Consider the following 26946-nt stretch of genomic DNA (forward strand, 5'->3'; position numbering starts at 1 on the left):
CTAGGACCGCGGGGACGCGGAGCTGCAGCCTGCACTCACAGCTGGTGCCGGTGAGCGCGCTCGGCCTGGGCCACCGCTCCGAGGAGCTGGTGCGCTTCCGCTTCTGCAGCGGCTCCTGCCGCCGGGCGCGCACCGCGCACGACCTCAGCCTGGCCCGCCTGCTGGACGCCGGGGTCCTGCCGCTGACCCCCGGCGCCCGGCCGGTCAGCCAGCCCTGCTGCCGCCCCACGCGCTATGAGGCCGTCTCCTTCATGGACGTCAACAGCACCTGGAGGACTGTGGACCGCCTCTCCGCCACTGCCTGCGGTTGCCTGGGTTGAGAGTGCTCTCCAAGGCCTTGCAGGCTGGACCCTTACCCGCGGTGCTCCCCGACAGGAAGGGCCTGGGGCCTCAGCCAGAGCCAGGCCTCAGCCGGTGAGTGATGGACACCAGCCCTGGAGAGAAGGAGGGAAGGACTAGCCAGCGGCCACGCGGCCCGCACCCTGGAGCCATAGCCCTGCAGACTCGAGCCCTCAGCTGTGGAGACCATAGGACCCACTTCTCACAGGTTCTGGCACTGGCCAAGTCACGGACCCTGGCCTCCTAGACAACCCAGCAGTGTCTGAAGTCTCAACGGCCGCCCAGACCCTGGGGGGTGGGCGGGGGTTGGGGGTGGGGGGGAGCAGAATTTGGAGGAGACATTGCGTTTATGTCGACGAAGTGCCTGTGCCGAAGCGCACCTTGTACGCCCTCCTGGAAGCTGGACCCCCTATTTATTATTTCTAAGTTATTTATTTACCTCTGGTTTGTCAGCTTCTTTTCTGGGCAGTGGAGCTAGAAGGGTAGAAGCTGCATGGAGAGCTTGCCCTGAACAGTCACTGAGGAGGTCAGGCTGACTCAGCAGTCAGGGTCTGGTCTGGATCTCCAACTGCTTGACCCTATCCAGCAGCTCAGGGGGTGTGGAACACAGACGGAATGGGGTGCACAAGTACATCCACTAGTCCTGCACAGTCACCAGCACTGGGGTCTAGGGATCTAGGGGGACCAGTGAAGAAAGCCTACCTACCTGTGAGCTCAGAGGCCTGGTATAGTGGGCAGAGGCATGGAGAGCCACACACTGTCCTATCCCACTGTCACTAATCAGGACCTACCCTCCAAGACCCCCTGACAGGTACATATACTGGCTGTCCTTGGAACAGGTCCAGCGTGCAGACCTCACTACCCGCATTCCATGCAGCCATCCAGGGAAAGAGAACATCTGCAAAGGCTGAGGATGGGGAAGACGGTGCCATGGGAGGCTGATCTGGAGGGATGAAGCACAGAGCCTCATGGGGATAAGATGGCAGGAATGGACTGAGGGTCCCCAGAGGGACTAGCAGCTTTGGTGATGAACAGAGATACTCATGTATTCATTCAATACACATTTATTAAGCATCTATTTAGTAAGCTTAATAGATATTATGGAGACACCAGAGACAGAGTGAGAGGGACACACCCCTGTCCTTAAGCTTAAACCAGGAGATAAGCAATAAATAAATCATTACATAAATATTTAAACTCAAGTTGGCAAATAGTATGAAAAAGCAACAAGAAGCTAAGAGGTACGTTCATCTGGCAGAGCGGAGAGGTTAGGACTGACTCATCTCCAAAGAGTCGGTGCAATCCTTCTGAACCTTCTGTATGTCCTGGGAAACTTTGTGTCCTGGGCCCTATGGATTTGTGTGTATGATTTTCTTCTTTGGAAATGGTATATTTGGAAAGGAGGCTGTCTGAGGCGCCGTGGCACATCCAGAGGGGCTGTCAGGAGGCGCCATCTGGAGCTGAGAGGGGAGATGTGGCCGGAGGTGGACTTGGCAGTTGTGAACACGGGGAGGGAGCTGTAGCCAGGAGTGCACGAAAGCAAGGCAGGTTGAGGATTGGATCCCTAAGCGTCTGACCAGAATTCCTTCCAGATTGTCTATGTGTCTACCTGCTTTGGCAAAGATGGTCCTTGACCCAGGTCGAGGGTAGAGTTGACAAGAGCTTTCGGAAAGCTGTGCTCATTCTTGGTCAAAGCATTGTAGGTGCTCCCAAAACCTTGGTGCTCTTGTGCCACCCTCAAGCACCCCCTTGGCCCCTCTTTCTAAGCCCATTCAGGATCCTTAGTCTCCAATTTCGCTTCCTCCCTTTCTCTAAAGAAAACAGTGCCAGTGTCATACAGTTTGTAGACACTTCATGAAGGCCTAGACCCTGGCCATGGTTGAGGGTAGAGGTTCAGTCACTGGGGCCAAGAGGCCTCCTGCAGGAAAGTCCTGGAAGCCTAGCTGAGTCCTCAAATCCTCCAGGTCCAGCCTCTCACTAAAGCCCTCTGCTGTCAGGACACTTAAAGGAGATGACTGGAAGTCACCCCTGACAGTGCTCTCAGTGACAGGACCTGAGCTATGGTGCTGGCTCAACACTCCACAAATTGCCAGTACTGGAGGGAGGAGCCTGCACCCCCAACTCAAGGCTGCATTCTGGGGAACTTGTGCCTAACATCTCACAGCCCTTCTCCAAGACAAACAGCTTCCCACAGGAATTGGCTTCAGGTTGCAGTTTAAAACAACCCAAATTCCTCTTTTAAAAAGTAACAATAATAAAACTTCCCCCCACCCCGCCAAAAGAAAACAAGCTGCGGATCTTCTTTGCCTGCAGTTCTGCAGAGGTAACTGCCGGGACCCCACCCTTGTGTTCCTTTTCCTCTCTCTGCTTCTTAAACATAGCTGGGGCTCGGCTACCAGCCTTCCTCTCTTCTCGTTCTACTCTCTCCCAGAGCAACATCAGCTCTGTCCAAGATCTCAGGTACCACCACCACGCCCATGTCATCCACATTTTAACTCTGGCCCAGACCATTCTCCAAAGCTCTAAGTCTGTATTTCCACCACTTCTATCTGCATATGCTTCATAACCCCAAACTTAACACATCTGCCCTGGATACATTTATTTTCTCCTTCAGACCCACTCTCTACTCAAATCAAGGAGCTTCCCTGCCGTCCAGTTTCCACGCTTTCTGTGCTCGCTTCTGAGGACGTGCCACCAACTTCTTCCTGAGACACAAGCTAGAACTGTGGGTAGCACCTAGACTTCTGGAGCTTGGCCACTTATTTCATCCACTTATCATCAAGTCTTGGAGGTTGTAGGCCCACCCCTGTTTCTCTATTTTCTGCTATTCCCTTGAAGCCTTCATGATTTCTGGCATAACTTATTGCTCATTCTCCCAACTGTTGTCTTTGTCTCCAGTTTCAACTTCTCCCAGTCATTTTCAGCCCTGCAACCAGAGAAATCACCACTCACTTAACAGTGATTGAGCAATAACTACCACTGGAAGTTGGAGGGAAGGGGAAAGGATGTCAGATTGAGCTAATAAAAATACAGGACAGTCAATTTAATTTGAATTTCAGATGATAATTTTTTTTAAGATTTATTTATTTCTACATACAGAACTGGGGTACAGGCCAGACGTGCAGTGGGCGGTGAGAGGATTCACCAGAGACAGAGTGGGGAGCAGAATAGGCAAATTGATGAAGTACACTGTTGAGGGGAGCAGTGGGCGGGTCAGGAGAGGCCTGCCACAACATGTGGGTCACCTCCACCATGTGGATCACCTCCAGGGCAGCGGATCAAACTCACACTGAAGTGGCTACAGCTAGCTTGCAACGCTGTGCTCTAACCTGTTGCGCCACCAGGGAGGGCCACAGTTCGTCTTTTTAGCAAGTATGTCTGTCTCAAGTAATAACTGGAACATAATTAAAATATGTTTGTTCAGAATACAAACAATTATATAAACCAACATTACCTCAGTTTAAAAGAAATAACACTTTCATTGCTTTTGATCAGATTTAACTGGGTGTTCTGTTTTATCTTTCAAACTGAGGTGGGCGTAAACAAACAAAAAAATATAATCAACTGCCAGAAGTCTTCCAATAGAAGTATGACTTGGGATAGCTCTGTATGTCAGGGTAAGGGAGGGTCCCCCTCTCACAGAAGGAGAGAAATCAGTTCTACCTGGTTGGAAGGGCAAGAACCAGGAAAATCTGTGGAGGAGATGCCATGTCACTGAGACTTGGAAATGAAACCTTTGCGGCTTCCTGCAGCCATGTTTTGGGGGGTGGGAAGGGCTGAATATATTTTTTTATGTGTTTGTCAGCTCATGAATGCATTTACTGTTGCATTTTTAAACAGGTGGAGGAGGGACATAGTGCCTTTACTGTTTATGAGTCCTTTCTTGTCCATGTTCAACTTAAGGTGCCTGTGACAACTTCAAAGGACAGGGGAGGCTGGTGGCAGCCGGAACTCAGGAGTCTTGGCATCTAGCTAGAGAGACTCTAGGAGTCACAGCTCAAAGCCAAAGTACTGGTGAGAGAGGCTAAGGTATAGAGAAGCAACACTTCAGGAATGGGGAGAGGAAAAAGGACAGTTCTATGAAGGAGACTGAAAAGGAAAATATGTGTTTTTAAAAATAGAAGTATCCATGAGCTGGCAAACACATAAGAAATATTCACCGCTGCTTCCCCAACACATATACCCCAAATGTGACTGTAGGAAGCCACAAAGTAAGCAAAATTCAGTCGTTGGTTTTCACCACACCTGATGAATGTGACCACTGGTTTTGTGAGGGATCCTTTAATTTATGCTGGGGAATCTACTTGGATTTCTCCATAAGACCAATACCCCAAAGAGTCAAGTATAAATAAGCTTCCCCTCCCTCCTCCGCCCCCTCCCCCCATTTAACTTCTTTCCCCTAATCCAGGGGACTGAAGAGAAAACTGCCTGCATTTAACATTGGTGCTATATGGAAGGGGGGAACCTCCCCAGGCAATTCACAACAATAAGCAACTCACACCATTCTAGTAGGCTAACAATGTCAAACTGGGAAGTCAATCTGTGGTGGGCATGGACTGCTAGTGGTTCCTGGTGACTAGCCAAAGTTCCCTCTCTTCCTTTTTTGGGCTTTGGAATGCTCTCTCCTGAATCTGGGGACCCCTCCAGCGATGGCACAGGTTCTGCCTCCTCTATTTCCAATCCTGTCTTCAGAGGAGAGAATAACCCAAACACTCGTTCTCCACTTCACTCTAAGTTACCCACATCTCCTGGACGTCCCAACCCTCCCCAGAGCCTATTTCAATTTGTGAAGCAAGTTCAGGAGCTATTGTTGGTGAGACGTGGCTTGTTTCTTTGTCAGGGAATCCCCAACCATGAGAAGCAGCTCTGGATTAGAAGCAGAAAGAAAAGCCACATTGTCCAAGTCCTATTCATATATCATCTCAGTTCTTTTAAGGGAGCTTCAGAGAAGTCAAGGTCTGATAGTAGAGATGGGTCTTGAACACAGTCCTAAGTTCGGTCCTAAGTCGTAGCCCTCCTTGCTCCCCCTTCACCCCCTTAGCCCCCACTGACATCTCCAGTCTGTTTCAGCACCAGGACATTTCACACACCCAAGCACCAACTTGGAATCAGTTACTTCATTTTGGCTTTCTCTTCTTTACCACAACTTCTGTCCCTATACTCTCCTTCTTCAACATTCCTATAAACTACAGATTTTCCTAACACACAAACCTAAATATCACTGCTCACCTGAAATCCTGCCCCATCCCAAACTCCTTCAAGATCTACTGTTTGCAAATTGTCTTTTCAACAAGTTACTCACACCCTTCACCCTGCATACCTGCCCTTGAACCGAACACAAATTACCGGCTTCAAATAATTTCTTGATAAAGGTTTGACTAGACTCCTGGACTTTGCTTGCCAGCAAATCAAGCCCCCACCTCCCCAGTCTCTCTATTCTTTTTATATTCAGATGAAGTTTCTCCCAGGGTAAGCTTCCAGCCACTTTCTCAGGCCTCAGCAGCTATTGCCAATTTCATTCATTGAACACGAGTACAGAAGTCCTTTCCCTTTTGATGATGATTTTCTTCCCTGCTACTATGCTGGCCAAAATGAATAAAGGACAACCAAGGGACCTGACCGGATTGTGGCTGGTTCCTGTTGTCCTAACGGTGTGTCCAGGAATAAGATAAATGCCATCCCCCCACTCCCACCCCCCATACACGCACACTTTGTTTTCCTCATCTGAAAATGGTAAATAAAAATGCCCACCTCAGAGTTGTTGAGAGAACTGGCCCCAAGATATGCAAAATACTGTTCCTAGCACTTAAATGTAAGCCTTTCCTATTCTAATTACTCACAAAGACAAGTTGCCATAGGAAATTCTCTGAGCACTGTCCATGGTATGTAGTTTCCTGGTTGCTCACTCGATGGTCCCGAAGGTCTTTTTAATTCCTGAGGCGCACCGGCCAGCCCCCTCTCTTCTCAGAGAGAAGTGGTGCTGACGCTTTCTGCCCAGACAGCTACTCTCGTGGACCCCAGACTGCACCCTTAGCAGGTCAAAAGAGTGACCTGTCTCTCCTACCCCCACTCTGTACACAAACCTTATCTTTCAGCCTGGGCTCCCACCTCCATTCACCTCCCTTAGGTCAAGTGCTCCTCGGACGCTGCCTCGCAGCGAAACCCCGCGTCTGACCCGAGCGCCAGACGGATGAGGTAGGCCGGTTCTGCGGCGCTCCGCCGATCACCACCCCCGCCCCCCACCCCCGTCCACGTGCTCCAGGTCTCCGCCGCAAGGCGCCGCCCTCCAGCTAGGCGCAATACGGACTACATTTCCCAGAGTGCACAGAGGCGGGGCCTTGACTCGGTAGGGGCCTCGAGCGGCGCGCCGCTCCGTAGCCTGCTCGGGGGCGCGCAGGCTGGCGCGAGGACAAGACCAGGGACCCGGAATGAGTTTCCGCGCAGTTCCGCTGTGCCGTGCCGGGCTGTGCCGGCCGGGTCGGGCCAGGGCAGGCGCTGGGGGGGGAGCCACGGCGCCCGAGTCGGCGGTGCCGGGGACAGGCGCTCCGGGCAGCCCGTGCCTCTCTGAGGTCCCCGCCCCGTTCCGGCCGGGCCGGCTGGCCTGTCAGTCACTGGGGCGGAGGCAGCGGCGGTAGCGGGGCCGGTTCCCGGCGGTGAGAAGAGCGCGGGCCTAGCCGAGAGGAGGGGACCTGCCACAGCCCCTCAACTTTCCGGACTCTTCGCCCCAGAATCGCAAAGCTGCGCCCCCGCGCTTCGTTGGACGCCTCCGTAACCCGCTAAGCGCTCTCTCCCCTTGTCACCCCCCACCCCTGTGACCTCCTCATAGGACCAGGAGACCTCACCTAGAGGAGGGTGTGTGACCCTTCACGGGCCAGGGACTCGGTATTCCCCAGAGGCCTCCCTCCCCTATGACTCCCTCCTCACAGATTCTGGGAACAGAGCCGTGACCTACCACTAGGATCCCTGCCTGGCACTCCTCACTGACGAGCCCTCCTCCCAGTCCTCTTGTGGGTCTCCTAAGAGCACCCCTTTTGCTCTCTGGCGAGCTCCCCACCCCAACCGAGGTGGGGAGGCCTCGGCAACCATGCCCGCCCTGGGCGCCCTCTCACACCACCGCTCCCTGGGCACTCAAGCCGGGGTCTAGCAGGGGGCCAGCAGCCAAAGGGCTGGGGCAGGAGTCAGGCCAGGGTCCACCTCCCTGCTGGGGAGGGAGCAAAGATGGAGCGGCGGGAGGAGCAGCCGGGGGCTGCAGGGGCTGGAGCAACACCAGCCTTGGACTTCACTGTGGAGAACGTGGAGAAGGTATGAGGGCCCTGGGGTGGGCACTCCAGTGACAGAGCAGAAGTTCTGGGGACTGACACTAATGGCAGAGCCCAGGCCTGGGCTGGATGCCTGCTGGCAGTTGCTATCTCTGGGTAGGCAGGACAGGAGCGCTGTGGTGTCCTAATGGGCTATTTTTGGTTTTCCTTAGACATATGTTCCTTGTGGGTAGCTACTCTAGCTAGGGTCTTGGGGTGATCCCTAAAGATGCTGATGGCTTAGCCCTCCAGCCAAACTCGCTATTTCCCAGCTTCATAGGAACTGCATAAGAGTGCAGTAAGAAACCAGGAACTTGGCAGATCTGCAGCTCAGTCCCAGGAACCAGGCGACCTGTTTCGTTGATCCAGGGTTTCAGAATAATCTGGAACTAAAACAGTGTGGGTTATCTTTCCACTCTTCCTTGGAGCAGGGTCCTTCATTGGACAGAGGACAAACCAGTCCTGCGCAGTCAGAAGTAGGGCTGGCCCTCTTTGTTTTATCCTGGGTCTAAAGGGCCCTGCCCCGCTGGCGGCCTCATAGCTGGCATACTCACCTGCCCATATATCTCCCTGCCATGGCCCTCCCAGGCCTCCGCACTGCCCAGCTCTTTTCTGGATTCTGCCCCCAGAGGCCTGGAATGCAGAAATGCATGCCCAGGGGATGCATGGGGAGATGTGGCTACCCTGCTGGAAAGCAGGGAATGGTTCCAGATAGTCATTTGTTATTCTTGACTCCTATCTGCCATACCAAATGGTGAGGCTGCATCCCTTCTGCTTCTATTTGCCGCCTGCCCTAGCATCTTGAAGAGCCAAACTGTCAGAGACAGTGGCCTTAACCTACTGTTGGGGGTGCAGAGAGAGCTAAACCTGCCTGTATGGTGTCTGCTCAGGGGGTCAGAGTCCTGGCCTCACTTTTCCACCCCCTCCAGGACCAGGCAGTGTTGGCATGGTGGCGCACTGTTCCATGTGCTACCAGGGAGATAAACTACTGTTTTCTTACTGTGTAAAGTCCCAATGGAATTGGGACTGTGGGGATCCAGCTAGTTGAATGCCCTAGGGGACGCATTTATCAAGGCTGCAGGCTAAGACATCTCTGAACCAGCATTTTAGACTTTCACATGTTCTCACCCTCCACTCTCGTATGTCTCTGACCCAGGGCTTCCTGGCAAAGTCTTAGTCCTACTCAGGTTTCACACTGGCTTTGGTGCCGGCATCTGGAGTGACCTAGGGATGATCTTGGGGGGAGCTGAATGGAATTATAGAAATTGATGGGAGCAGCTGTGCCTGGAAGGATCAACTCAGGTTGTTGCGTGCTCTTCTCAGGCTTAGCTTCATCCCTGAGGAGCCATTCCTCCCACCTGGGCTTTGCTCTTTACCACAAGTATGTCCCCTTTGAGGAGCTCAGCCTCCTTTTTTTCTGCTTTCCTATGGAGGTTTGACTCTCTGAACCCTCAGTATTTTGCTATAAAGAGAAAAGAATATGGTAGAACAAGGGCAAGGTTTAGGCTTTGAAGATAACAGCAGGATCCGGGGCCCAGGAAACACTGCAGAGTCCTGAGCTCTCACTTTCTGTTCAGCCCCTGAGTCAGAAAGACCAAGTCTCATCCTCTGTTCTGGGCTCTGGAAGGATCCAGAGTGGCCAACATCTGCTCAGTCCTGTACTGTCCTACAGGCGCTGCACCAACTCTACTATGACCCCAACATTGAGAACAAGAACCTGGCTCAGAAGTGGCTGATGCAGGCCCAGGTGTCTCCACAGGCCTGGCACTTCAGCTGGCAGCTATTGCAGCCTGACAAGGTGCCCGAGATCCAGTACTTTGGGGCCAGTGCCCTGCACATCAAGATATCTCGATACTGGAGTGATATCCCCACTGACCAGTATGAAAGTCTAAAGGCCCAACTCTTCACCCAAATCACCCGCTTTGCCAGTGGCTCCAAGATTGTGCTGACTCGACTGTGTGTAGCCCTGGCCTCGCTGGCTCTCAGCATGATGCCTGACGCTTGGCCATGTGCTGTGGCAGATATGGTACGGCTCTTCCAAGCTGAAGATTCACCAGTGGATGGCCAGGGCCGCTGCCTGGCCCTGCTAGAGCTGCTCACAGTGCTACCTGAAGAGTTTCAGACCAGCCGCCTGCCCCAGTATCGCAAAGGCCTGGTGCGGGCCAGCCTGGCAGTGGAGTGTGGGGCTGTCTTCCCTTTGCTGGAGCAGCTGCTACAGCAGCCCAGCTCACCCAGCTGTGTGCGTCAGAAGGTGCTCAAGTGCTTTTCCAGCTGGGTACAGCTGGAGGTGCCGCTGCAGGACTGTGAGGCGCTCATTCAGGCTGCCTTCGCTGCTCTGCAAGACTCGGAGCTCTTTGACAGCAGTGTGGAGGCCATTGTCAATGCCATCTCACAGCCTGATGCCCAGAGGTGAGCTGGTCCCCACCCTCCCGGAGAGGGACAGCCTGTTTGGCCAGCCACACATCCATCCATTCATCCATTTGGTCAGTAAACACTAATTGAGTGCCTACTGCATGCCTGGTCCTTTGCTGGAGTACAGCAAGGAATCAAACAAGACGAGGTCCCTATCCTTTCAGTTCAGAGAGGGAGACAGACATTAAACTACTGATCACCCAACAAATTATTCACTTAAAATATTTGACTCTATCAACCCATCAGTCATCAAGTCCTGGCTGTTCTGCTCCTGACCATATTGCAAATCTATTTTTTCCATTTCCCCTGCTGCCACCCTAGTCCAAGCTATCGTCATCTTTCTCCCCTTTTTACTGCAGAGCTTACAGCATTTTGCTTCTGTAGACCCTTCTTTGTCTACTCAACAACCAACGTGATCTGTTGAAACTGGTTTTTTCTCAAAACCCCTCGACCTCCTCACTGCTCTTAGTATCAAGTGCAGGATCCTGAGTGTAACTCACAAAGGTGCCTCACAGCATGGCTTCTCCAGCCTCATCTCATGCGGTATTCCTTGCTCTCTTACTCTCACAGCCTTGACAGTTTCTTGTATGTCCTTTCAGCCTCATGCATGCATTTAACACCACATGCATCAGACACATCACCTTTGTCTCATTTTTCACTTCCGTCTCAGGGATATCTCTAGTTTCATTTTAAAGATTTGTTTATTTATACACACAAAAACTGGGGTATAGGCAGAGATGCAGTGGGTGAGAGGATTCACTAGAGACAGAGTGGGGAACAGAACAGGTGGATTGACTGAAATACATTGCTGAGGGGAGCAGTGGGCAGGTCAGGAGAGATCTGCAGTGCCATGTGGGCCAGCTCCCTGGCAGGGGATTGAACTCATGTTGCAGTGGGTGGTGATAGCTTGATAATGCAGAGACTTAACCCGCTGCACCACCAGGGAGGCTCAAAAGTCTTTTTTTTTTTTAAAGATTTATTTATGCATACAGAACTGGGGTACAGGCCAGAGGTGCAGGGGCAGTGAGAGGATTCACCAGAGTGGGGAGCAGAACAGGCTGATTGACAAAGTCCACTGCTGAGGGGAGCAGCAGGTAGGTCAGGAGAGGTCTGCCACACGATGTGGGTCACCTCCAGGGTGGGGATTGAACTCATGCTGAAGTGGCTTTAGCTTCCTTGTGCTGTGCTTTAACCTGCTGCGCCACCAGGGTGGGCCCGTCTCTCCAATTTTTAAGACTCATTTTGGTCTTTGTCTCAGAGCTCTCAGTGTTTTTCCCTTGTAGCCCATAACAGTTTCATTATAAATAACTGCCTATCTCTCCTGCTAGTCCTTCAGCTCTGTGAAAATAGGGACTGTCATTTTATCTTGTCACAATGTGTTGAGCAGCACTTGGTAGCATTCAGTAGTTTTTAAATGGGTGAAAAGTAGGAGTCACTGGAGGAGAAAGTGTTCCTGGCCTCAGGATCTACAGTAGGGGCAAAGGCCTGTGGTGGGCAGCACCGTGGTACATCCAGGGTCTCAAAAGAAGGTGAGTGTAGTGAAGTGTTGTTCAGTGTGTTTGCTGAGCGCTTATTTGTATGCCAGGCCCTGTGCTGAGCACAGGTAACATAAAGGTGAATGGTTGACTGCTGTAAATCAGGAGCTTATAGTGTACTAAACTCATGAATAGGCAAATATATGCAATGTGATGAATGTGCCCAGAGAGAAAGCAGACGGCTGAAGGAGCCCAGATGAGGTACTCAAGCCAACCTGAAGGTATGAAAAGCTTTCAAGAGGAGGCAACAACGGAGATGTCCATGAAGGTTACATAAAAGTTGACCAGATGGAGGTGATGGATACGAGAAGGATATTCCAGGCAGGCGTAAGAGCACAAGCAAAGAAAGGGTGTAAGAAAATCTGGTGAGTAGGTATGATTGGAGAGCAGGATTTAAGGGCCACTTGTTGAAGATCTGAGCTCAGATCATGCAGGGTCTGTTGGTCATGCTTAAAATGTTGGTCTTCATCGTGAGGCTTGATTTAAAGATAAAGGATTTTAAGCAGAGAAAACAGCACCATGCCATTTATGGTATAAGTTGGATTGTCAAGGTTAAGAATGGAGGCCTGACACTGACATTTCAGGGATAGGAACACTAGACAGAGTTGGAGAGGGAAAAAACACTGAAAGAGATCACATGGGGTGTGGTTAAGGTTCTATCTTTAGCTTTAGTCACATCTTAGTTTGAATCCCAGATGTTCCACTTAGATCTGAGGTTTTGAATAAGCCACTTTCAAGCCTCAGTTTTCTTATCGGTAAAATATATCAACCTTACAGAGTTGTGGAGGTTTAAACAATATAACATGCCTATTACCTGCCCCTAGGATTCTATAAAGAATATTTTGGTATAAGAAGTAAATATGTGTGTGAAAGGTTTTTTGTTGTTTTTTTTTAAAGATTTATTTATTTGTACAGAACTGGGTACAGGCCAGAGATGCAGAGGGTGCGAGGCTTCACCAGAGACAGAGTGGGGAGCAGAACAGGCAGATCGACAAAGTACACTGCTGAAGGGAGCTGCGGGCAGGTCAGGAGAGGTCTGCCTCGCCATGTGGATCTCCTCCGGGGCAGGCGGGGATCGAACTCATGTGGAAGTGGCTTATGCCTCTCAGTGCTGTGCTTTAACCAAAACGCTGCGCCACCAGGGAGGGCCTGTGGGGAAGGTTTAACATGGCTCTTAGACCCTCCACAGAAGGCAGTTGCTATTATTTGGTATTGGTTACATTGGGAATTATTGTGATCCCTTTTCCCTGGTTTCCTAACTTAGGTGAATGCCAAGTCCCAAATCAAGCCTTTCTTGATAACTGACGCATAAACTGGCTAGGGGCATACACTTTGTGGCTAAGGGGAGCTGGCAAGGGCCAGTGGTAGGTGATGTGAGGTATCCCTTGAGACGCCCAGGTCTACCTCCCAGCCAGCCTCAAGGGCTTTGGCAGGTAATTGATGCTTCTTCTCTGTACGAATGAGCAGGCTTGCAAGGAGTCAGTGAGGGAATCCACAGCCTCCTCGGCGCCCATTGGCTGCATCCCCCTTTTGTTGCTTAGCAACTCTCCCCATTTTCTCAGCTCTGCTCCCTGAGCTCTAATTGCAGGTCTGGGCTGAGCTCACTGAGTGGCAGCCAGTAAGTCCCAGCAGCCCTGCCCCAGCTGCTTGAGCTGACCAGCTAGGGCCAGGACTCCTGAACCCAGTGTCAGCCATGGTCCTAAACATCCTTTCTGTCTTCTTCCCCCAAATCTAGAAATCTCTGGGGCCTCAGACATGTTCTTCTGTCTACCACAGAATTCAGGCATAGGTGCCAGGTGGTAGGATATTATGGGATTTTAAGCAGAGAAAATGACATAATGAGACTTCTGGTATAAGTTGGCTTGGCAGGAGTTCCCCTGTGGGTTATACTAGCCCAGAGTCAGTTTAGGTCTTACTCTGTCTAGAGAAAGGCATTGACTTGAGAAAGGCATTGAAGTGGTTCTTTACTCTGGGGTCATCCAGTCACTGCCTTCCCCAGGTGTCCTTACATGGGTCCTCCCCTTCCACTCACGTCAGCTCTTGCCACATCTCAACTGCTATTGCTTGCCTGGCTCTTGTTCCTTTGAAAATAAAGTTTTCTGAAATATGTTCTTAATCCTGGGAAAGCTTTTCAGTAGGGCCAGAAGGAGAGAGGTGAATTAGACATGCTCTTGCGACCTTCTATTAGGACTTGAGATATGGGCTGAGATTTGCTTAGATCCTTTGGGGACATTCAGGTTGTGTCATGAAAAAAAAAGAAGCAGACCTATAGCAGTGTAAGGGATTGTCTCTGAAGCTAGAATCTTGAGTAATACTCTGAGCCTTTCTAGATTTAGCCTACTGTGAGACTCAGGTAAGACAAATTAAGAACTTTCATTGAGTCCCTACTGTGTGCTTGAACTATGGCAGGTGTGAAGAAACCTCAGAATACAGTGGGGATGTTTTGGGTACTTTCAGCTGCTTTCAGGCCATGGCCCCTGGCTCTGCCCCTGTTCTTTGTCCCAGAGCCTGGCCTGAAGGTGCCCATTGTCTGGTGGTGCAGCCTGTGTCAGGGTCATGAGACCGAAGCTATCCAGCTGTCTCCAGGCAGCACCCTCTGGAGCTGTCTCTGAGCTGGGGTATCCTGGGATGAACGCCTTGTCCCACAGGATGAGACTTGTTGAGGAAGCCAGTATCCCGGACTGGTTGCATCCCCCTCCCCCTCAGGTTGTGCTATACCTGCCTAGCAGCCTGCTTGGGACAAATCTGCATTGTCCTCCCCTCCCTCATACCCTGCTCCATAGATTGCTGTAGTCATGCTGACTGACAGCAGGAGGTCCCAAGCATCTGACCCCCCTGAGAGTATCACTTCTCCTTAGTCTGATCTTCACAAAGCAGTCTGTAGCGGGGCCCAGTGGAAAGGAACTAGCCTTCGCTCCATCCCCTTTGTCCACTGCTTCCTCTGCTCCTCCTTTAGGGATCACTGTGCTTCAGTGCTCTAACATGAGCCTTCTCTTTTCTCTTATTCAGCATTTCTCATCTATTCCCATAGCTTCAATTACTAGCTCTTTGCTGATGACTCCAAAAATCTATGTCTCTTGCGCTAGCTTCTGCTGGGCTTTGGGCTTTTATATCCAACTCTCTGGACAGCTCTACTTGCATATCTCCCCAGACACCTTTGATTCAAGATGATACTGAACTTATCACCTTCCAGCCTCTCATCTCATTTGTTCCGCTCTCCCTCCAGGTCTCAGCACATAGCTCCACATCTTTTTGTAGTTGTTTAGCTAGTAACCTGAGAATGGTCCTTGGCGCTTCCCCATCCTCACGCCTAGTCAGTCATCAAGTCCTGTCTGTTTTGCTTCTTAGCAGTCTCACGTCATCATTTGTTTCTCTGTAGCCACAGGGAGGCATTAAGATTGATGGTAGGAGATGGAGTCAAAGGTGGGGATTGATGCTCTCAGAAGCCATGGCCACCTTTTAAAGTCTTTAACAAGGCTAGCCTGCATTAACTCTTCTGTCTCCCATCCTTTCCAGTCTTCCATAACATTGACTGAGCTCATTTCCTGACTCTTCTACATTAGAGTGGCAAATGTATATGAAGAGCTTTAAACACAGAAACTTGTTGTCTCATTGACGTGGAGGCCAGAGATCCAAAATCAGGTTATCGGTTCCCTCTGAAACCTTCCTTGCTTCTGGTGGTTTGGGGCAACCTTTCACTTGCAGTTGCATAACTACAATCCCTGCCTTTATCATCACACTTTATTCTCCTTTTAGGTCTGTCTTTAGATGGATGTCTTTTTATAAGGATATCAGCTATATGTATTAGCCTCTCCCCCACACCCCCTCTCTATACCTCATCAAAATAGTTAATTATAATATTGATTCTGAGTCCTGTTGGAGGGACACAATTCAACTTATAACACTAAACTCATGCTCCTTCCTGAAGTTCTGGAGATTTCTGACCTAAGATTCTTCAAAACACGGACATCATCAAATTGCTCTTAGACCTTGATCTGTTCGGGATTTGATGTGTAGCGGGGTGTTTTGATAGACAACATGGAGAATGTGTCTTTCTCTTGAAGCTGGTGGGGAATGAGTAGACAGTTCTGATGGATCTCATCTCACATCTGCAGGTATGTGAACACACTCCTGAAACTCATCCCACTCGTGCTTGGACTACAGGATCAATTGCGGCAGGCAGTGCAGAATGGGGACATGGAGACCTCCCATGGCATCTGTCGCATTGCTGTGGCCCTCGGAGAAAACCACTCTCGGTGAGGAGTGGGACAGCTGGGGGTGGGTAGCAGGGCACTCTAAGAGGTGGCTACAGAGCCCTCCTGGGGGAGGTGGAGTGATCTTGTTCTGTCATCTCCCTGTCAGGGCCCTGCTGGACCAAGTGGAGCACTGGCAGAGCTTCCTGGCCCTTGTCAACATGATCATGTTCTGCACGGGCATCCCCGGCCACTATCCTGTCAATGAGACCACCAGCTCCCTGACCCTCACCTTCTGGTACACACTGCAGGTATGTCTGTGTGACCTCTGTGGGACTGGGTTATGACGAATTAGGTGGGCCACAGGCTTGTATGGCTGCTAGCAACATGGCTGACTCTCTTCCTTAATTCTCTCAGGATGACATTCTGTCCTTTGAGGCAGAGAAGCAGGCTGTGTACCAGCAGGTATACCGGCCAGTCTACTTCCAGCTAGTAGATGTGCTTCTACACAAGGCCCAATTCCCTTCTGATGAGGAATATGGATTCTGGTCCTCAGATGAGAAGGAGCAGTTTCGAATTTACAGGTGATGGTGGCACGGGCCAATTCCAGCTCTAAATGGAGTCCTGAAATAATAAAGAAAGTGATGGGGAGGGGCCCAAGGCCAACTTTCTCTATTTTCTAGGCACTTTTTCAGGGCTCTATGGGTATTGGGGTGGATTCCTGGGCTTGGTTGCAGGGTTCAGGTAGTGTGTAAGGCCTTCATCTGCTTCTCAGGGTGGACATTTCAGACACGCTCATGTATGTCTATGAGATGCTGGGGGCCGAGCTGCTCAGCAACCTCTATGACAAGCTGGGCCGTTTGCTTACCAGCTCAGAGGAGCCCTACTCCTGGCAGGTATCTCCCAAGCCTGAGTCCCTCAGCCCTCCCAGACCTGTCCCACTCTCCTCGTTGGCCAAGCCAGTGGTACCTTCTTTCCCCAGCACACAGAAGCTCTGCTGTATGGCTTCCAATCCATCGCAGAGACCATCGATGTCAACTATTCTGATGTGGTGCCTGGGCTCATTGGCCTCATCCCACGGATCAGCATCAGCAACGTGCAGCTGGCGGACACTGTCATGTTCACCATTGGTGAGACCTAGCACACACCCATAAATATACTCCCAGGGCCACAGGCACCTAGCCACAGCCACAGCCAGCCTGCTGGGCTCTTTCCAAAATGGGAGAGACACACCTGCCCATATGTATGTCAGTATTATGATCAACCGACTGTCCTGGCACGCACAGTGTTGCAGTTTGGTGAAGCTAGTTCACTGCCAATGGACAGAAATTCTAGGCCTCTACTGAATACCTTTCTCCCGCTTCTCAGCTGTAAGGCTCATGTTTGGGCATCTGCATGCATATTTGCCATCACTCTTCTGAATGAGCACTGCTCTGTACTGGGGCTGCAACTTGACCCTGCCAAGAAGTCTGTCTGCCTGCCTCACAGGGACCTGGTACAAAGCCAGCCTGGCTGGCCTCAGATAACCTCCCTCCCTCTTCTCCAGGAGCGCTGTCTGAGTGGCTGGCTGACCACCCTGTCATGATCAACAGCGTTCTCCCCCTCGTACTGCATGCCTTAGGCAACCCCGAGCTCTCTGTCTCTTCTGTGTCCACCCTTAAGAAGATCTGCCGAGAATGCAAGTATGACCTGCCTCCCTATGCTGCTAACATCGTGGCTGTCTCCCAGGTATGCAGGGACCCTAGGTAGAGCTGGGCCTCAGGGTATACACTGCGCTGCACTGAAATATACCGTATTCCTGACACCATGTTCCTTCCTCTTTTCCCCAGGATGTGCTGATGAAACAGATCCACAAGGTAAGCTCATAAGTTTCTAGGGGGCTCCTTGGTATAGTGGGACTCTGCAGAAGTCCTATGTCCTATCTTCCCCTGCCTCTTGCCTTTTATTCTCTGTTCCTGGAAACTTCCTCAGGAAATTCATTCTTTTGACCCACAATTATATATGTCCAAGACTGACCCTTCATTTTTCTGTCCTACAGACAAGCCAGTGCATGTGGCTGATGCAGGCACTGGGCTTCCTGCTGTCAGCTCTGCAGGTAGAAGAGATCCTTAAGAACCTACACTCGCTCATCTCGCCCTATATCCAGCAACTGGAGAAGCTGGCAGAGGAGATAGTGAGTGACTTGATGTGGGGGGGGGAGGGGGTTAGGGCGGGGGAGACATAGAACATGGGTGGGATTCTGCAGCTCCCCTTTATATGGGCTCTAGCTGCTGAAGGGTGGGGTTGGGGGACCAAGCTGGGGCTGAGAGATCTAGACTTTGGTTCTCTTCTCCCTTTAGCCTAATCCCTCCAACAAGCTGGCCATTGTCCACATCTTGGGGCTTCTCTCCAACCTCTTCACCACGCTGGATGTCAGTCATCATGAGGATGATCATGAAGGCTCTGAGTTCCGGAAGTTACCAGTGCCGCAGGGACCCAACCCTGTGGGTGATGTTGTCATTGTCATTGCCACCCCTAAATTCTGCAAGAATGTCACTGTCACTCCCCCAACTCTAAGAGTAATATTGCCATTGTTGCCCTGTACCTGTGGGGCATGCTACATTTGGTCCTCTGCCCCCATGATGACCTTGTCATTGCCGCCCATTCTGTAGGGAGTAATGTCATTGTTTCATTCAAGCCCTTGGGTGATACCGTTTTTTCTACCAACCCACCTGGGCTGGTGTCATTGTGGTTCCTCTGCCCCACTGGGAATACTGACATTATTTTTCAGCTATTAAGTGACATAATGATGTGTCCCTATTTAACCACTAACACTATGGAACCTTCTACTTCAGCATTCACTGTTCTCTGGTGGAAAGGAGGAGGCTTCCAAGCTCCCCATGTAATAATAGTTCCTGCCTTTGAGTTGTTCCCACTCTAGAGGGCATACACATAAACAGATTGTTGCAAGGCAGTGTGATGAGTAACATGGCATGGCAAGCTCTGGCACAGGGCATTGAAAAGCTGTTTGACCTGGTCCACGCCCTTAGCTTTATTTAAAACTATGAACACCAGAGTGTCTGACTCATCCATCTCATCCAGCTGTGCTGGCTAGCACATGTGGCCTTGAGTGAAAGTGTTTTGCCTTCTGTAAAGTTCTGTACAAATATGTGGGACTGCTTTGGTCATTATTCTCGGTACACTCCAGGGTTTCTCCTGGAGAAAAAGAAACCACAGGATCTTGGACCCACTGCTCAACTTTCCAACTGCTTCCAGTTACCCTTTGGCTCCAGATCGAGCCCGGACCACCATTCTCCAACAGGACCCTTCTCCTCCTTCAGTCGTCATTATCCTGCCTTCCCCCCACTTCAGCATCCTCTTCTGCTCTCTTCTTCATCATTGCCTGCCCTTAGTCAAGCTTCCATCACTGCTCCCTAACCAAAGCCTGGTCAGGGGAGGCAGCAGCTCCATTTCTGCTGGGACTGGCCAGTAGACTTTGGCACTAAATGGGCTTTTTTGAGCAGAAATATATATAGTGAGTGATTTTTAAAAAATGCTGTGTTTTAATGATCTTATGAAACTCTCATAATATCCCTATTTGCAGTTTGAGGTTTCCTCTGTGATGATCCCTAGAATTCAGCATACTCTGTTTCATTCATGGGGCTGGGGATACATTCCTTCCACTCAGGGTCCCATCAGTGTGCAGTCTAGGGTACAGGTTTGAACTCCTGGCCTACACTCTATTATGAGGGTGGGTGACAGTGGAGGGGCCACCTCACTTCTTTCTGTGTCTTCAGGTGGTAGTGGTGCTGCAGCAGGTCTTCCAGCTTATCCAGAAGGTGCTGAGCAAATGGCTGAATGATGCTCAGGTGGTAGAGGTGAGCCCCGCCCCTTGCTTTCTGCCCTGATGGCGACTGCTAAGATGTGAAGCAGGAGGAAGGTGTTGCTGCCCACTTAAGCTTGCAGTGGTCTGGAAGAGACAAGACCCCCTAGGTACAAGGGACCTTTGGGGAAGCCATTCAGAATTCCCAGACCACAGGTGTTTAACCGAACAACGGTGATGTTGGGGCTGAGTCACAGTCAGGGATCTACTTTAGCATCAGACTTACCTTTGGCCCCTTTTCAATTAAGGTTTTTGTTACTGTTGTTGCTCCCTGAGAGGAAGTGTTCCAGATGTAAGTAGCAAGAGTTAGGCTACAAAGTTCCATCATGTGCCTCTTGCCTTGCAAGGTGAGGGTCAGATTTGTAGACCTGTTTTGTTTCACAGTTATCAGGCAATGGCAAGGGCAGGAAATCAGGCCTTCTCTGTAGAGCTCATTCTACTCCAGCCAGTGGGATCTGCTGATCAGGTTCCCTTTGCTTTCTTGCCTTTTTCATTTTTTATTGAAGCACTTAGCATATAACATTGTATAAATTTAAGTGGTACAATGTATTAGTTACACTTTTATGTTATAACAATTGGCATTGTAGTGAGCAGGCATCGCCTCAGTCACATAATTATAATTCCCTGTGTGCTTGGAATAAGTGCTAAGCGATTTAGCAAGTTTGATGCTATGGTAAATAGTGTCGATTTCATGGACCCCTTTGCTTTCTTCCCAAGGCCGTGTGTGCTATCTTTGAGAAGTCTGTTAAGACGTTGCTGGATGACTTTGCTCCCATGGTGCCACAGCTGTGTGAGATGCTGGGTCGGATGTATAGCACCATCCCCCAGGCCTCAGCTCTTGATCTCACTCGACAGGTGGGCCTTCTCACAGGGGCAACAGTGTTTAGGTTTTGTCCTAGACAGAGATCTGTCCCAGGGATGGGGTGGGGAGGTCGAGTAGGGTGGATCGCTGCCCTGGCGGGGGTCCTCACTTGCGTTCCAGGTAAGCTGGCTTGTCCTGGTAAGGCCAGGGCTCAACTGACCGTATCCCCTGCTTTATTATAGCTGGTCCACATCTTTGCGCATGAGCCCGCCCACTTTCCCCCAATCGAGGCCCTCTTCCTGCTCGTCACTTCCGTCACACTCACTCTCTTCCAGCAAGGTAGGTCCTGACCTGGGGTTCTGCTGCTGCCGCTGCCACTGCCTCTGCTTCCCCAATTGGGGAGCCAAAGCTGCCCACTCTGTTCTCCTCTGTCCCCTGAGTTGCACTTGGAACTTGACGGGAAATTTACGGGATTAAGCACAGTACAATTGTTACCTTACAAAGAGTTGACACCTTAGGTTGCAGTGGATAAGAGAGTGAATGATGTCTTCTGGCCAGCTGGGCTCAGGCCAGTCTGGATGTGGGGGAAGGTGGGGCCTGAAGCTCTGAGGGTTGCGGGGCACCAGGCTAGCTCCTTTCTTTGGTATATCATGAAAAGTGGAAAGAGCATGGGCCTTGAAGTTAGATAAACTTAGATTCTAAGCTCATCACCACCAACTAGTTGTGTGACCTTGGGCAAGTCACTTACCTTTCCAGAACCCATCTAGAAAAAGGATATTTCATATATTTGTCAGGATTGTTACAAGTATTTAAGTAGCATCTTTTGGGCTCCCTGGCTTGGGGTTTTTGCAAATGAAATATTCAGTATACAGTGTTGCTTCCTTTCCCTGCATTGAGGCTCATTCCTTTCTAGGACAAAGGCCTTTGAGTATGGCTGCAGCCCCCCGTTTACAGTGGCCCTCTGTCTGCAGTTGGGAGCAGGGGCTCCAATTTTCCCTGGTCAAATTCAGACTTTTAATTTGGAAAAGGAATAACATGACTCCTCCGACCTCAGGAGTCCTGACTGGATTAATGGCTGCAGCTGATCTGAGGCTCAGCCAGGGTCTTAGCTCAAGCCAGACAGATGCTCCCTGTCACATCCTCAGTGTTTGGTCCCATGTTCCTGGCCGTGGGTTGGCTCCAAGTAGGGAGAAGCCTGGGCGTGGTCCTCTTCAACCTGTCCTCCTACTCCTCATACTCAGGTAGGGACAAGTCCTGCTGGCCCGTCTCCTGACGGAGTGCCCACTGTTAGGTGTCACCCAGATTACCACAATAATCTCATTGGTTGCAGATGTAATGTTCTTTATAAAACACAAATCCCAGTATTTTTGCTGGCTCATAACCTTCATTGCCCCACCACTTCAGGGTATCACCCCACTCAAGATGCAGCTCCTGCATGCTTCTCATTGACCTCTGCTGCCACTGTCCCCGTGACTCTGCTGTGCAGTCCCCCTGGCTTTTCCTTGCCATGCCCCATTGGACCCCATGCCCCAGTCCTCTAACTGGAATGCTCTGTGCCCTCTGCTGGGTGCAGTCTCACTCCTTCATACCTTTCCCACACTGGCTTGCAGAAGCTCCTCTGAGGTAGAATTGGGGGCTTCTCACTTTGTGCTGAAGCTGCACTGTGCACACGCTGCTGATACAGCACTGATGACACACAGTAATCCGCTTTCACGTCTGTTTCTCTGCCTAATCTTAGCCCCTCAGCGGCAGGGTTGGGTCTCTTCTCTCTGCATCCCTGGTGCTCAGCAGAAAGCCAGCATAGAGCAGGTGTCAGAAGCTGTTGAGGAAAGGAGGCTTTCCCTTTCCTCCTGCCCTCACAGCCTTCCTTCTTCACTGCTGGCAACTGCTAGCGGAGCAACTGCTGAGTGTAAAACCTGCAGTTACAGTGGCACGTGGGCTTGGGGCACATTGGGCCTCACTTTCCAGTACTCAAATCTGAAGCAGGTAGGCTTTATCCCCGGCTCCTCATAGCCTGGAGAAGGAAGCAGGGACAATTGCCTTCTATTTTACAGTCAGGAAATTGTTTGTGGCTTGCGCAAGATCACACAGCTCCTAAGTGGTGTCTCAGGCAGATGTTCCTGCAGCACCTTCTCCTGGGAAGGAAGCGGCCGGGCAGGAGCTCCAGGTGCATGCCTTGTCCTTGCCACAGGTGTCATGAGACCTGGAGGCTGAATAGGGCCAATAGCATATTTGTTGGGCTTGTCGGTTGTCTTGCTGGACAGGGTGGCCCCCTTACCTGCTATGCTGTCCCAGTCTTGCCACCCCTTCCCTGGGCTCTGCCTTCCCACTGCACCATGGGGTGACACATTGACTGGTTTCCCTCTTTCTTCGTGTGTCCAGATGATGGGAGCTGGTCATCAGCCTGGCAGTCTGCTAGTCGGTGTCCATGTGGAGGGGCTTTGCTGGGTGGGGATCTCATTTTTGGCCTCATGATGCAGTTTCCAAGATCCTGCCAGTGGCTTGCCCAGCGTCCCCAAGGCCAATTGGGCCCCGCCTGACCCAAGACGAGTGCTTTGGTTTCAATGGACCCAATAGATTCCTTTCCTGGGCCAGACCATAAGGCCATCAAATTGAGGGGACACTGCTCAGGCCCTGATACCGTGGCCTTTTCAGGGCCTTCAGCCAAGCCTCCAAAGGGGGTCCCAGACTGAACTCCCGCCAGCTCTGCCCTGTCTTCCATGGCTGATGATGGGGCGGGACGTGGAGGGAGCAGTGTAGTGCCACCCCAGCCTGCTGGAGACCACAGCAGGCATGTGGGGCTGTTCTTCAGCTACGTGGAGTCCAGCATTGCTCGAGCACCGAAGGATCACTTGGGAGACCGGCCTGAAGCGGAGTGGGGCGTAGGTGGAAGGCCCCCGGGAGGGAGCTGGGGCAGGCCCGTCCTTCACTTTGCCGTCTCTTTCTGTTGGGCTTCTCCCAGTTCATGGTTTTTGTATGTTTTGTTTCTTTATCTTGCTTCCTGCTGCTCATGTGCCCCCACGCTGTCTCCCTGCAGGCTCTCAGTCCCACATAACTATATGAGGTTGAGTTGCTGTTTGTATAATTTTTTCTTAAGTTCCATCTTTATTATATTTTAGGGCCCAGGGATCATCCTGATATTGTTGATTCATTTATGCAACTCCTGGCACAGGTGTGTTTTAGTTTTATTCATTCACGTTCTGTTCTCTCTCTTTCTCTTTCTCTTATGTTGAAATTCAATTTAAGCCTATTTTTAGCTTTCTGTTGACAAATTTTTTTTTCTGTTCAGTTGAATAGAGTTTCTTCATCTGTTTCCGTGGAAGTTGACAACCCACACCCTCCTTTAGTGCCCCCTTGCCTCAACTAGCCGAAGCCCAGGAGGAGGCTGGTCCCAAAGGGAGGGAGCTGGTGTGGCTGGGAGGGAGGGGGTGTGACTGTGCCCAGCAGCCCCTGTGCAGTTGGGGTGCCCAAGAAATTTAGGGGTAGGGCTGGAGTAGAAGAGCCTGGGGTTCATTGTCCCCGTGCTCCTGCCGGGAACTACCTGCCTCAGTGCCCCCAGCCTGCTGCCGAGAGGTGGGCTGGGATGAGCTCCAGAGGGAGGACTCAAGGGGAGCGTGCTGCGGCGGAGCCCAGAGTCGGGTGCTGGACAGGCGGGGCCGCTGCGGGAGGTGGGGTGCTGGCGCCATGCGGCAAGGTGTTAGGGTGTGTTTGCGTTTGGTGTGTGTTGTATGTTCTGCTCTTGGCTGGGAAGGGAACAGACATCACGTAGCCCCTCTAAGTAGTGTGTTCCGTGCTGGGCTTTGGGGTAAATGTGTAGGTGAGGTTGGGCACTGATGCGTGCCGTGTTGTCTGCTGATGTGCGAGGGCTTTGATGCAATTTGAATGTTGGCGCGTGTGTGTGGCGGCGGGGGTGGGCTGTGGGAGTGCGTGTGGTGGAGTGGTGGAGTGGATATTGTGTTTTAGCCGTGTCCATGGGAGGGTATGTATGTTTTGTGCTTTGGGAACATGGGCTAGTGTGATGGGGGCTTCTGCGTATTAAGGGGTTCATGTGAGTTGGGGGGGGTCCTGTGAGTTGAAGTAAATATGTTTCTTTGATGAATCATTCCACAAATGTGTATCAAGTGTGTAATACGTGCTCGCTACTGTGCTGGGTACAGTTCTTACTCCCTTGGAGCTTACCGTCTAGTAGTAGGGGAGGGGTGCAGGAGTGGGAGGTGGGCAGTGCATTCTGGGCTTGGATAGACGAAGGGGTGAGGGAATTCCAGTGTGTATTTGTGGGTGGCTGTGTTGGGAGAGCACATGTGCTGGAGAACTGGGGAGGTTGAGGCTGTGGGTATGTGGACATGGTGTGGGATGCGAATATGTAGTGAGGGTGCATTGCTGATGCAAGTGTGTGTGTTAGGGGTGTGGTAGAAGTGTGTTTGAGGGTCAATGGCATTTGAAGTGAAAGTGCATGTGGGGTGTTTGTACTTGTGTGAACATGGGGAAGTAGGAGGTATATGAGGAGCGGGAGGGTTGGGGTCTGTGGTGTGCGCTGGGAGGCTTCTGGGGAACAGAAGTGTCTGAGGCTGCCATGCAGAGATCTCCTGTGACCTGAGGATGTGCCAGTCATGTCCTGGTACCACTGGGGTGGACCATCTGCCTCTGTACTCCACCTAACACCCCCACAACATGGCAGCACTGGCTTGTGGGCTGGGTGTGACTGAGAAGGACTGGGGTACAGGGTATCCTGGGTGAAAGTGGGGCCGTGGCTGCAAGGCCCCTACCCTACTTTCCCTCTTCCTGAGCTGGAGGGCATCTGAGGGATGCAAGCAGGACATGGAGGGACTGTTGGACGGGGCTCCACATCTAGCCATCATCTCTGCTTCCTACTGCCCTGTCAACAAGCCCAGGGGCCTCAACTACTGGGAATCAAAGTGAAGTCACTGCTGGCTGCCTGGAGCCTGCAAGAAGTCTGGCCCTGCTGGAGGGGAGAGGGGACGGTGTTTGCTCAGGGAGTGACTTGGGCCCCAAGCGTCCTGCATTGTGAGCCTCCAGCCTCTCCAGATACATCTGTGCCTGCATGTGCACATCCCTGTGCACAATAGCCCTCGGTTGCTCCGCTTCCAACCTACTGAACTCTGGGGTGATCCGCATCCCCAAGAGATGTCTGGGTCACTGAGTTTGGCAGCCTCTACTTATGATGCGTGAGGTTGGGGTTGAGGTTGGGGCCTGAGGTGGCAGGTGAGTGGGGGGTTGGTCCTTGGAGCTGGCTGGGGCTGGGCTTATCAGCACCACCTCCTGCAGGCTTTGAAGCGGAAGCCAGATTTGTTCCTGTGTGAACGATTGGATGTCAAAGCTGTGTTCCAGTGCGGTAAGTGGGGCTAGATGGACAGGTGGGCTTGGGCCCTCATGGGAGGATCCTTAGGCCCCATCTCATCTGCCTCTGCCTCTTCCACAGCTGTGCTGGCCCTCAAGTTTCCCGAGGCTCCTACTGTCAAGGCCTCCTGTGGCTTTTTTGTGAGTCCTGTGCTGACCCCTGCTGCCCTCTACTTAGCCCTATCCTGCCCCTGCACCAGAGGGTAGGGGTGATGGGGGTGTAGGTCTTGTTGCTAGGGGGAAGTGGGGAAGGAGCTGGGGCTGATGGGCCTCTCTATTCTTTGTAGACAGAGCTGCTGCCTCGGTGTGGGGAAGTAGAACCTGTGGGAAAGGTGGTGCAGGAGGATGGCCGTGTGCTGCTCATAGCAGTGCTGGAGGTGAGAAGAGCAGGTGGGGTATGTGGGGGTTGGGTCACGTGCCCTGCTGACACAGCTGCCCTTCTCGGAAGCTTGAACCTTTGGTTCCATAGCTCTCTAATTCTGTTTTTCCTCAATTAAATGTCTGAAAGTTGTAGAGCTGCTTGAGGATCAGTTGGTTTTCAAAAGCAGTACTCACTTGTGATACATGGTTTGACTAAGGAACGCGGGTGGAGGTGAAGGGAGGGGGGCGGTTGCCTAGACACTCTTACTGCAGAAGGGGGAAAGCCCTGGTGTGCTGAGAACTTGTCTCCTTCAGGCCATTGGGGGCCAGGCCTCGCGCAGCCTCATGGACTGCTTTGCTGACATCCTGTTTGCCCTGAACAAACACTGCTTCAGCCTCCTGAGCATGTGGATCAAGGAGGCTCTGCAGCCACCTGGTTTTCCTTCTGCCCGCCTCAGCCCTGAACAGAAGGACACTTTCAGCCAGCAGATCCTTCGGTGAGCAGAGCCAGCAGGGTCTGGGCTTGGGTAGGGAGGAAGAGGCAATGATGGTAAATGAGGCTAACTGGCTCTCCCTTCCCTCCTCAGTGAGCGAGTGAACAAGAGGCGGGTGAAGGAGATGGTGAAGGAGTTCACACTGCTGTGCAGGGGGCTGCATGGCACAGATTACACAGCTGACTACTGAGGGGCATCCCTGTCCCACCAATGCCGCCTCCTCTCCCCCTCTCCTCCCCAAAGAGTAAACCTAGACCCTCACCACAACACTGTCTCTCTTCCTTTCCACTGCT

At 51.6% G+C, this 26946-nt stretch overlaps 2 protein-coding genes across 4 annotated transcripts in view; both read left to right on the forward strand.

The window, feature by feature from the left end:
* ARTN (artemin) overlaps positions 1 to 612 on the forward strand; it is a 1391-nt gene extending 779 nt beyond the window's left edge. Inside the window, exon 4 of the mRNA XM_012722114.1 lies at positions 5 to 612. Coding sequence (XP_012577568.1) covers positions 5 to 320 — 316 coding nt within the window. The 3' untranslated portion in view covers positions 321 to 612. The remainder of the gene's footprint in view (positions 1 to 4) is intronic.
* A 6169-nt stretch (positions 613 to 6781) lies between these two features.
* IPO13 (importin 13) lies at positions 6782 to 26920 on the forward strand. 3 transcript variants are annotated; one of them, XM_004678904.2, is made up of 20 exons: positions 6782 to 7641; positions 9310 to 10046; positions 15700 to 15840; positions 15947 to 16088; positions 16195 to 16361; positions 16553 to 16673; positions 16760 to 16907; positions 17324 to 17505; positions 17607 to 17633; positions 17816 to 17950; positions 18117 to 18260; positions 19554 to 19634; positions 20357 to 20494; positions 20684 to 20780; positions 23561 to 23613; positions 25728 to 25794; positions 25882 to 25940; positions 26087 to 26176; positions 26475 to 26656; positions 26747 to 26920. In XM_004678904.2, the coding sequence occupies exons 1-20, from the start codon at positions 7558 to 7560 to the stop codon at positions 26841 to 26843; spliced, it is 2892 nt and encodes a 963-aa protein (XP_004678961.1). In that variant the 5' UTR covers positions 6782 to 7557; the 3' UTR covers positions 26844 to 26920. The 3 variants fall into 3 exon arrangements, with proteins under 3 accessions (XP_004678961.1, XP_012577762.1, XP_012577761.1); XM_012722307.1 differs by lacking the exons at positions 23561 to 23613; positions 25728 to 25794 and having other exon boundaries at positions 6913 to 7641; XM_012722308.1 differs by lacking the exons at positions 23561 to 23613; positions 26087 to 26176; positions 26475 to 26656; positions 26747 to 26920 and having other exon boundaries at positions 6908 to 7641.
* The last annotated feature ends 26 nt before the right edge of the window (positions 26921 to 26946 follow it).

This window comes from Condylura cristata, unplaced genomic scaffold (assembly GCF_000260355.1).
Source record: "Condylura cristata isolate star-nosed mole 26May11 unplaced genomic scaffold, ConCri1.0 scaffold00008, whole genome shotgun sequence".
Taxonomy (NCBI): domain Eukaryota; kingdom Metazoa; phylum Chordata; class Mammalia; order Eulipotyphla; family Talpidae; genus Condylura; species Condylura cristata.